A 12,467-nucleotide genomic window follows, 5' to 3' on the forward strand; every position below is an offset into this window, starting at 1 on the left:
AGAAAAAAATGGAATAACCCTTGGGAATGGCAGTTCAAAGAGAGACCCCTTTCCAGGTAGGTTGGGTGTCAAAAAAGGGGATAATTAGAATATAATACACAGTAATTATTGAGTAATCCTCAATACAATATAATAGTGCAATTGAAATATCACAAGTACAGAGCAAAATGTAACAGTAGATGATATCACATAATACAATTTCGATTTGTTCAGAGTCCTGGAGACCTCAGCCATCAAGCTGCCTCCCCCTATTGGTCATTCCACAGCCGAGTCTGTGCTGGGCCAGCCAATCCGATGAAAGGACCCCTCAACTAAACAATTCCTGCAATCCTCCATCAGAGATTACTTTACCTTAAGTAGGCAAAACAACTTGGCAAGTGGGCAGTGGCACCAAGTGCCACATTTGAATACTGAGAAGAGAAACAGAATAGGTAAGGGTTAGTAACAAATTATAATTGTCATATTATTTATGTTTTATTTTCACATTTCACTTTAAATTTAATATGGATTTGACTAATGGGCATGAATAGTGAGACAGGTATATCAAAAGAAGGTATAATAACAGTGACTCATAACAGCCATCCATCCATTATCCAACCTGTAAATATCCTAATTACAGGGGTCTACTGGAGCCAATCCCAGCCAACACAGGGCAGGAAACAAACCCCGGGCAGGGTTCCAGCCCACCGCAGTGCACACACACACACCAAGCACATACTAGGGACAATTTAGAATCACCAATGTACCTAACCTGCATGTCTTTGGACTGTGGGAGGAAACCAGAGTACTCAGAGGAAACTCACACAGAGAGGACCCGGGAAGCAAACCCGGGTCTCCTAACTGCGAGGCTGCAGCGCTACCACTGCACCACCTTGCCGCCCTGACTCATAACATAATATGAAATTTTCTTTCCTCTTCTATCCAGTTCATGGCCATGGTAACTGGAACCTATCCCAGCCACACTGGATGCAAGGTAGAAACCAGCTCAGGGAAGACAGAGCACCAGTTCATTACAACACCTACTCACACACAACCACACCTACATTCAGACCAGTAAACCTCACATGCACGTGCTTAGAGATATGTGATGAACATTTTAGGTGAACTGTCAGTCTTTCGATTTTCAATCTTAGGCCATAAGCAACAATCCTTGCTTTATATATAATGCTTCATACATTTTCCCAGTTCATTTCATTCTTCTGGAATCTGCATGTTCTCCACATATCTCCAATGGTGTTTTATCCAAGTTCTCTAGGTTTCTTTTTACACTCCAAAATTGTGAATTAAATTAATTTCCATCCATCCATTTTCTAACCCACTGAATCCAAATACAGGGTCACGGGGGTCTGCTGGAGCCAATCCCAGGGCACAAGGCAGGAACCAATCCTGGGCAGGGTGCCAACCCACTGCAGGACACACACCAACGACAATTTAGAATCACCAATCCACCTAACCTGCATGTCTTTGGAATGTGGGAGGAAACCGGAGCAAACCCACACAGACACGGGGAGAACATGCAAACTCCATGCAGGGAGGACCCGGGAAGCGAACCCAGGTCTCCTAACTGCGAGGCAGCAGCGCTACCACTGCACCACCGTGCCGCCCTTAAATTAATTTACAATTCTAAATTGACACTATGTAAGTGATCGGGTGTAGGTACAGTATGTGTGTAAATGTGCCCTGCAGTACACTTGTGTCCCAACTAGGTCTGGTTTGTGCCTTGTACAAAAACCATGAGAGGCTCTTTCATCTTAAATTGGAGTAGTGGATAACAATGGATTAGTGGTCATTATCTACCTGGAAAGTTTTTGTGTACTGTTAGAATGCTAAATGAATACCTTGGTGATCATCTCACTTAGGTCTGTCTGATAATTAATTATGTGATGTGTCAACTGTTGGCCTACAAAGGCTTATTTTAATATGAAATGTGACACATGCTGATTTTTTCATTTTGTGTGGTGTATGCTTCTACCCTGACATCTATAGTGGCTGATAGTTTAGTGTTTGCTGGTCGATGCAGTGCTTTTAGTGGGAGGTCTTAAAAAACCTTGTTATTGACTAAGAAGTGAAGTTTAGAACTTCTAAGGTGTGATATTTAAAATCTAAAAAATCGAACAGAAAAAGACAACTGGAAAACATACTCTGCCTAAATCTGGGAAATACTTTCCAAGAAAAATGTCCCACACAACATTTGTATGTACTGTATATATATATATATATATATATATATATATATATATATATATATATATATATATATATATATATATATATATATACAGTACATACAAATGTTGTGTGGGACATTTTCCATGGAAAGTATTTCCTTGCCATTAAGATTTTATAAAATCATGCAGAAGGAGACGGCTGATATTTTGTGGTTATAGTTCTATTTATATGTAATATCTAGGCTAATGAAATTACATGTTTATTATAATTATGTAATACTTTTGAAGTAGATTACAGTCCCAACCCCACCTTTCTTCCTCTCCCCACCCATATCTCCATATATACCTGTCTCAGCCTCTTCTTTTTTCTCTTACAAGTTTTTTCAGCACATCACTCATCTGACAAGTTACTATATGCTGAATCTGCATTGGACTGAGATGATGAAATCCCAGTCTCTCTCTACAAAATGGATATTGCTGCTGTTTTGTGTAAATGTGCTTCAGGCATTGGAGAACCATCAATCGAGGTAGGTAATAAAACAGGAGATGTCATGAAAATATAAGAATATGCACATATATTAAACATATGCATATTAATATTGTGATTCAACAAAATGTAAATGTAAGCAAATTAATATTATGATTCAACAGAATGTAAATAGCAAATTAGAATATTTCAATCAAATCTATACATTTTAGTTTGTTCTTTATAAAATCTTAAATGATGCATTCCTGTTACTATTCAAGAAATTTAAAGTATCACTTATGGCAGGACTTTAAACCAACTGTGCATAAAAACCGAAGCAGAGAGGCCTGGAAAGCTTTATTTTTCTAACTGTCTAGCATCAATTCTCTCTCTGATGAGCTTTTTGATTTTTGATTTTTTGAGCTTGGCAGAGGTGGTTCATGGGTGATCACTTCAGTGAGGATATGTGATGTTTGTGTTTCCATCATGTTTCAAATGATCTGAAACTGCTGGTTTCTCCACCATATGCAGGTGTGTTCCTGCACACAATAAACTTCAGCATAAATGATTTTGCATGAAATTTAATAGAACGCACCGTTATGATGGCACGCCCTTATTAAATATTCTCTTGGACTGAATTATGAATATTTAACTGAGGCATTTTACATTCACACTTGTGATGATAGATGTACTGTAACTATTCAATACAATACTATATATTTCAAAATTGCTAGACATTTCTTGATAATTCATAAATGCTTATTACTTAATCAGTGTATATATAAGTATGCATGTTTCTGGATATGTATGTGTTTACAATCTAATAAAAAATTCTACACTGAAATTTTTTTCTTTGCGTTTGATCTTTTCCCCTACAGTCCTAAATCCATATAAAATGTGGAATGAATGCTTATGTCAAATATATATTTTCTTTTTGTTCATGATTTTTTCTAACATGAAACAATACTACAATTTAAAAAAATTGAGTTTCAGTGTCTTGAAATAAAAATATCAAACAAAACAGAATTTTAGTGTATGATTTATTATACTGAAAATGAGAGAAATGGACTAAATAATTTTGCAGTTCACTGTATTTGTATTGTTTAATTCCTTTGCCCTGTCACTGCTTGTGGAATTTGCAGGTTCTCCCTGTATTTACATGGGTTTTCCTCCATATATAATAACACAAAGATGTGCAGGAATGAATGATCTGTGATTCAAAATTAACCACACTTGAATGTGGAGGTGTGTGTGTGTGTTTATATGAGCCCTGTAATACAGTGCCCAGTGTCCAGAGCTGCTGGGATGGGATTCAGACCTACAAAACTATGAATCAGCTTACAGTTACTTTTAGAATGTTATATTATAGTATTGTATGTTGTGTAAGGATACAGTTATAGCTAAAAAGATAGGTGTATAGTATTATGAAAACTATAAATAAATTGGCAGCGTATTTTCTAAATTAAAGGTTGGTCAAGTGCCTAGCCGAGAAGCATATTAGGTGCTGAACCTGTGTTTCTACTGATAAGGTCTTCCAGTATCAAGGGCAAAATGTTGTGCTTTGGTTAACTCATTTCTACATTTGCAATATCAGCAGTTTGTTTATTAGGGAACAAAGTTGACAGGTGTGTGTCATTGTGATGAGCATTTTACTGGATAGTTTATGACTGTCTATATAACTCAGCTTTCATCAAATTATAGTATTGACACAAAATGTTGCTCCTAAATTGCAGTTACACTGGCTAGCAAAAAGAAAGTTGCCTTTGACTTCTAAATACATCTTGAGTTGCAGTTGTCATTTTTGTCTTACCTCCCTTTATTTTTTTTTATGTTATTATTGGATCACATCCTGGGTGCTTCTTGTATGGAGTTTATATGTTTTCCCTGTGACTGTGTGGGTTTCGTCTGGGTGCTCCTCCCAATGTCCAGAGACATGCAGGTTAAGTGAATTGGTGATGCAAAATTAGCCCTACTATGTATTTGAGGTGTGTGTGTGTGTGTGTGTGTGTGTGCGTGTATTCACCATGTATTTGACTGATGCCCTGCCCAGAGTTTGTTCGTGCCTTGTGCCCTATGCTAGCGACCCTGGTCTGGATTAAGCAGGTTAGAAAATGACATGACAGACGAAAGCAATCGATAAAAGCAGATGCATAGAGCAAATCTTAATGATTCTTTTGTCAATGTCAGCTTTTTGTTCCTACCAATTTCTTAATTATGAGACATTTGCTTATGCGATGGCTCTTTCCATTATGTTTCTGCACTCTACCTTTCACTGTATGTGACACATCTGGAATTCCAACATATATTTATTTTTCATTTCTGAGAATGTGGATTAGGATCCACTATTCCATTAATGTTTCTTTCCTATTTGTTTATTAATATTTTAGTAAAAATGTCACCACATAATGAACACTGTTGATTATGAAGAAACACAGAATCTTATCAAGACTTAAAAAAAAAATGCTGAAACTTTGTAAAAGCATAGTTGGTGATATTGTGATTAGCGCTTCTGCTTCAGAGCCATGGCATTTGGTTTATTTCTGAGGGTAGTCACTGCATGTGCATTTCTTCCAATTATTCATTTGAAATTCTTCCAGCATGCATGTTAGTTTAACTGGAAACTTTAAAGAGTGTGCAGGTGTCCCATCTAGTGTTGGTTCCTGTCTTGCCTACAAAGCTGCTGGGATAGGCTCCAGTTCTCAGAGACCCTAAAGGGCCATTCACAAAGTACTGGTTAACATCTGCTCTTATAATGTTTTTACCTTGGTTTAGTCATATGTTGTGCCTTTTCCAAAATGTAAGTTTGTCAAAAATGAATGAAAGGTTACAGATGAAATTTTTAAAATTTGGAAACATTAATATATTTTAAATACAGGTAGGCAACAAAAAGTAGCCCCATACACTTTAAGGAGTCTCACCCTGAGCAAACATAGTTAGGCAAAGCTAGTCGGAAGCCTCATGCAAGATTTGTTTTGGAGTACGCTTGTTAACATATTTATTGAAATAACACATTTTAATTGTGGGGCTGTATATGAGGGATTTACAGAACAAAATCCCATTGTGAATGATTGGACAAAACATATAGTTCAAAAGCTGGGGAAAAGATAGATAGATAGATAGATAGATAGATAGATAGATAGATAGATAGATAGATAGATAGATAGATAGATAGATAGATAGATCCAGAACCTCTTCTTACTTACATACTTTCACTCGGGCCACAGATTTAAGGAGCTTTCTGGTCCAATTTGCATTTTGCACATGTAAGTGTAGTACTCTCTCTCTGTTATTGGATGCATACCATAATAAGTAAATTCTTCTTGGCACATTTTGACAGTGGCACCAAGCTGGAAGCGGCTTTGAACATTGTTGAACATAAAATATGCAGTGCTGTATGAAATGATAATACACAAGTATGTTGGAGTAATTATAGATAGAGAAAGGATGACGTTACTACATCCTACAAACAAAATAGCTTATAATGTCTGCTGCCTCATTGTCTGTTTAATGGGATTCACCAAGTTTTTTTGCTGACTTTGCTGAATATTTTATCTACCAGTAAAGTCATAAAGGCAGAAACCTTTATCCTTCATTTTTGAAAATACAAGAATGCTTGCTTGTAGATCACACCCACATATAAGGTTCACATCTGACTCTTATTCTGTACACGTGATAGCACTATCATTATTAATTTTACTACTAGCTTTTCTTTGCCAGATATGTAAGTAAAAGTTTCACTGTACTCTGTACATATAATAATAAAATTGAACTTAATGTCAGTCCTGCCCTGCTCGTCCACTAATGCTGTCTGTTAAGTGTAAGTGGCAAACACCTTTCTGCAGCTTGACGCTATGACGGTATTTGGAAAAATGTAACATAAACAGTAGCCATCAGGCTACACTCCAACTATGTTTTAAAGCTTGAAAAATATACATTGACAGTTATAGATGTAATGGAGGGGATGTGCAACTTATTTTGTCTTCAAAGTGTTTAAACTACAGTTTCTAAATGCAGAACCAAATGTTATGCATGTTTGATAAGGGTTCACCGACAAAAGCGCGATAGACATATGCGCCCCGACAAAACCGCGACGGACAAATGAGCGCCGACAAAGCCCGCTAACTGGTTTTCGACAAAATCGCCACGACAAAATCGCGAGAGAGGCCAAGAGAGTGGGACGCCCTTGCTGCAATTCTTCCTACATATGCAGGGCGTGATCTTAAGGACTATCTGCGTGCCGTGCTGATGACATGCCGCGTCTCATAATATTGACTTCTAAAATAAACATTATTATATATGCTCTAAACTATTTAATGAAACTTTCGCGATTTTGTCGGCTCGATTTTGGCGGTGCGTTTTAATCGGCGCTATTTTGTCAGCGCGCATATGTCTATCGCGCAAATGCCGGGTCACACTTTGGGCTTAAGTATAGTTTAACTTAAGTTTAGTAGTGGACCAGCTAATGGTGTTAGTGTCCTGCTCTTGAAAACTTTGCTGGCAGTAACTGACACTCAAACTTCCAAATCAACACATGTACTGTATGTGCATGTTTCCCTAACCTCTAACATAAACCCTACTCGCTGTTATAGCAGGTTAGCACATTAGTGAATGATGCTTTTGCAGTGCTTTGCTTTTAGAGAACAACAAATAATAACATGGAAGGTTCAAATAATGCATTATGCTCAATCCAAAAACTCTTCAAGTAATGTAAGTGCAACAGCTCCTTTCCAAGGCAGTTTATTCAAATTATTTGCCATGTTGGCTTGTTCATTGCAACACTACAACTATTTTGAAATATGAGTATGAAAGGAGACTTAAATTAAGTTTCTAGATTTGGATCTCTCAATCTTGACCTATTAAAACACTTTATTCTACAGATACTCAGGGTAAAGACTGATTATCACGGTGATTTGAATTGTAAAAGCAGGAGCCATCCTTAGACAGGAAGACAGTGCATTTCATTGTACTGAAAATATATCAAACCACTTTATAAAGACATTATTAAGAAAATTTGTTAGAATTATCTTTAGTTCTGCATATGAAATTAATCAAAACACTTCCATGTTTTACATTTATCAAGAAATGGCTTAAAGATCTCTGAGTAATACAAATTTGGTATCCTCTTAGGAGCAGGAGTAGAAAAACAATATCAGTTGTCCTAATTTAGGAAAACTATTTCTAACTTCACCAGGATTTAGGGGCACTTGTAAGAGTCCTTAAAAATTGGGTTCAGGCAGAAATCAGAGCAGACATTCTGGGAAAGGCAGAATTTTTTGGATGGTTTTGCAGCCAGTTTGATGTTCTAGTGACTAGATTAGACACTTCAGCAATGGACATAACAATACACAGTTGTGATAATGCATGGACTGATGGCTGTATATTTATTTTTTAATTACTTTGTTTGTTTTTTTAGGTCCTTGCTGCGTGTTGGAGGTGAGTATCTGTGTTGGCTTCTGTCTTGTTGTTTGCTTGTCCTTTGAAAATTTAATTTCTGTTTTCCATCAGGAAAGTCCATCATTGACTTTTTATATAATCTATATGTCATATAGTAAAATGACTGGTCTAAATGCAAAATCTCTGACCTCTTTTAAAGGACCCTTTTGAGGGGTATAGTTAGAAGGTAATAGTTATGTTACATTGCTTGGTCTTTCTTAGTTTTATCAGGGTGTGGGTTTCTGGTGGTCCTAAGAGGGAATATTTTAAACTGATCTTCTTAAAAACTGAGGAGAGGACAGCAGGCATTATGGGCATTAGTCATGATAGATAGGTCCTGTATGGCATTCTCTATGTCCCAGCAAGTTCACAGAGACATGGCAGACATGGTTTCACCTGAAGTCATTGTATCTAACTTATTTAGGTCTATCTTTATTATTGAACTGAGACAAATTATCGATTTCTCTGAATTACAGTTTCTCTTGCAATTGATGCTAGGCTGCTTGTGTACAGCACATTGCCGCACCCGCCACATGACAAACTACCTGGATTGGGACTTGAGTGCAGTGCAACGGGTGAAACCTCATCACCATACTGGAACAGTTTGAGGATTTTTACAGTGGCTAGAGCACTTACATATTCATCTTGATTCAAACTTTTAACTGTAGGCCTTGCCCTAATTTAGGTTGAATTTGTTTTGTAAATGCTGTTTATCTTGATTAATAAAAGAAAAATATTTTCTGGAAGATTATCCTCATGAAGATGATCATTTATGCACTATGTTCCTGGAAAAACACTGATGATGGAATTATTCAAGCCTCCTTTTCCTTTCTTCAACTGTTATTTTTATCTTGTTTTATTTTAGAAGTGCTCACTTCATGCAACTTTAATGATGACTCCGTACCATTTTGCAACTTCCGACAGGACACCAATGACCACAGTGATTGGATAAGACATAAAGGCCCAACACCCACCAATGGCACTGGACCTGGTGGCGACTACCCAGATGGCAGTAAGCATATTTCTAGGCCAGTGTACATGTGGGGTATTTTATATATTAATATGTGTAGAGGGCTTATGGGATGGCTGAAACGGGGAGCATAAAAGTGAACAACTGAAGACATTTGAAGAACAATTAACAAACTAATTGAAGAGCATAATTGTATATTATAAACTAAAAGATTAAAGGTTTAGATTGAATCAATAACTGCCTAAGTAATCATGAGCAACTCACTTGATACGTATGTTCTTTTTAAATAAGGGAGTGACCTTCGCTCAGCCATGACCTAGAATATAAAGCTTAAGAAAAATGTTTGTCGTACTTGGAGCAAAGAAATAAACCCTAATAGTAACCTAAATGACCATTTCTATCTGAACTATGATCTTGATTGTGAGCATATGACTGAACAACTTGGTATGTTGATTATGCAATACCAGTAATGTAAGTATTTTCATGTACCTTTTTGATCATTTTTACAGTTGGCCACTGTTGGTCACAATTGCTGCCAATTATGTCAATTTTGTTCTGCATGAAAACATAACATTACATTTTTTTTAACCCATCAAAACTACATGGGATAATTAATATATGAAAATATCATTTTTGAATGGAATATTCCATTAAATAAATCTAAGTAGTTAAACATAAAAAATATAACAATTGCAGTATATATAGCCTTTTCTCTCTAGATCAGAGGACACTGCATTTGCCCAATCTGGTGTTTATCATATTATGCCACTAGAAATTAAAGAAAATAAGTAGAAAGCAATGTAAACAATGGTATAATGTAGTGCAACTAGTTTTTTCTAAGGTTAATGGAATGATCTCTCCAATGTATTCATTTATCACTAACTTCAACATCTGATTTATATGCTTTCAGATGGCTACTACATCTACCATGAAGCAGACAATGTTGTCAATAGTCAAATGGCTCGCTTGCTTAGCCCTCCTCTCATGGCTCCAAGTGGGCAAGCTTGTATTCAGTTCTGGTACTACATGTACGGCCTTGATGCAAACAACCTGCTCAGTGTTCTTATTAAAAGGGACCAAGAAGCAGAAGAACTGGTCTGGGACCGCAAGGGCTTACAGAGTCACTCCTGGCTCAAAGCTGAAGTTTCTGTATCCATGCAGAACACACAGCAATTTGTGGTAAGACTACATGACTTTGTCATACAAGGCTACCAACAATCAGTCAATAGATATGACTAGTAGTACATTACATTGTGAAGTGTGGCACTTTTTTAAAAGCACAATCTCATGATGACGTTTCAGTCTTACAAAGCCATGAGTAATTAAATTGTCCCTCTGTTATGTACTACTAATTACTAAGCCTGCCTTTAACAGCACAGACACTTTTTTATTCCTTCATTCTGACAATTGTTACAGGGCATTGGCTATCACACCTGTACATTAAGGGACAGTTTCCACCCACAAGTCATAAGGTTGCTAAATACTAAATCACAAGAACAAATATTATAATATAAGAAACAGTAACGAAATAGTAAAGAATACCTACTATATATATGCATTATATAAAATACGCAGTAATGGTCAAAAATTTTAGAACACCTCATTTTTTATCATATTTAATCAGTTGAAATGCAATGAATGACCTAAAATGGTGGAAAGGTGAGCAGTAAATTGCTAGAAGTTTATATTTTAAGTTTAGGTTAGCAAAAACTAAAAAAAAGGAAATCTCAGTATATTACAAATGGGCATTCTTCAGGGAACAACTAATTGGTGACAACCTACAGATGTTCTGCAACAAATTACTACCTGTAAGTTAAAGCAAACAGTTTGCACAGGTGTCTCAACTTCTGTGGATTACTTAAAATACCTTTTCTAACTTAAAGAAGAATTGCAACAAACTGGGTTACTACACCCTCAGAAGTACTACTAGGTCAATAGTTCAGTGATAATGGCATGAAAACAAAAAATAAAAAATGAAATGAGACAGAGCACTATTACCCTTAGAAGTGTAGGTCTTTCACTGAGAGAAATGGCAAAAAATCAAGGTCTCAGTAACGTTGTCCTACACAATCCAAAGACAATTGGAAATTGGAAGAAACTCTGATAGGAAGAGATCTGGCCTACCCAAAGTCACAACCCAATCAAAGGACAGTTTCTGAGGGTCACCAGCTTGCATGATAGGCACCTCACAGCACAACAGTTTCAAGCACAGCTTAACTGTGGTCAAAAAAGCAAGTCTAAGTTTCAACTTTGAATAGGAGACTTTGTGCTGCAAGCTTGACAGGGCAAGTGGCAGTAAGAAAGCCATTCCTTAAAGGATAAAATAGGGCCTTGAAATACAAGCTGTGGACTACTGCAGACTGGAAGGAAGTCTCATGGACCAATGAATCAAAACTTGAAATCTTTGGTTCATCACGCAGGGTGTTTGATTGCCATCGAGTTGGTGATAGGATGGTTCCTCAGTGCGTGACACCAGCTGTTAAACATGGAGGAGGAAGTGTGATTGTCTATGGTTCCTTTGCTGGAGGCAGAGTTGGTGACTTGCACAGAGAGACTGGCATTCCAAATCAGAAGGGTTACCACAGTTTGGCTGTTACATCCACAAAAAGTGACTACTTTGATGAACAACAATTTGAATAAAAGTTTGTACACTTAATGATACCTTGACTTTTTTTTTATTTGCTATTGTTTATTTGTTCTATGCTTTGATTTCATGAGACATTAAGACAGGAAACTGCATACATTTCCACAAAAATTGAAAGAATTGAGGTGTTCTAAAACAAAGCGAATGTCTGTGATATGGTTTGCAAATATGTAGCAAGAGATCCACAGTGGGATAACATGAATCACATATCCTAAAATAGTTTTTTAATCCCTAAGCTTTCAACATCTTGCCAGGTGTCCTCATCAGTGGAAAATGATTAGACATACAGGAATCAAAGGCAATATATAGCTAGTGAAGGGTGGGGTTTGGAGAGTGCAACTCTGGAGCACCACAAGGAACAATAATGTCTCCTTTTCTCTTCACCTTGTACACCTCAGACTATAAATATAACACTAGATCATGTCACTTGCAGAACTTCTCAGATGATCCTGTGCTTATGGGTTGTACTGAGAAGAGGGATGAGACAGATTATAAGAGTCAGGTGGAGAACTTTGAGAATTTTCTGCATTTCAGTATCAGCTAAACCAAGGAACTGGTTATTTACCTTTGCCAGTCCAACGTCTGGTCACTATTCAGGAAGTGGATGTGAAAGTGGTGGACTCCTACAAGTACTTGGAGGTCCACATTAATGACAGGTTGGATTGGTTTCATAACACAAAGGAACTATATAAGAAAGGGCAGAGCAGGCTTGTCTTCCTTAGGAGACCGTGTTCCTTGAATGTGGGAAGTGACATCTTCTACAGCCCTGTGATGGCCAGTACAATT

The 12,467-nt window shown here is 37.0% G+C and overlaps 1 protein-coding gene across 1 annotated transcript in view; it reads left to right on the plus strand.

The window, feature by feature from the left end:
- Window positions 1-2,524: 2,524 nt before the first annotated feature.
- zanl (zonadhesin, like) overlaps window positions 2,525-12,467 on the plus strand; it is a 119,894-nt gene continuing 109,951 nt past the window's right edge. The window contains exons 1-4 of the mRNA XM_039749641.1: window positions 2,525-2,695; window positions 8,048-8,067; window positions 8,933-9,079; window positions 9,948-10,216. Coding sequence (XP_039605575.1) covers window positions 2,583-2,695; window positions 8,048-8,067; window positions 8,933-9,079; window positions 9,948-10,216 — 549 coding nt within the window. The 5' untranslated portion in view covers window positions 2,525-2,582. The remainder of the gene's footprint in view (window positions 2,696-8,047; window positions 8,068-8,932; window positions 9,080-9,947; window positions 10,217-12,467) is intronic.

This window comes from Polypterus senegalus, chromosome 3, assembly GCF_016835505.1.
Source record: "Polypterus senegalus isolate Bchr_013 chromosome 3, ASM1683550v1, whole genome shotgun sequence".
NCBI lineage: Eukaryota > Metazoa > Chordata > Cladistia > Polypteriformes > Polypteridae > Polypterus > Polypterus senegalus.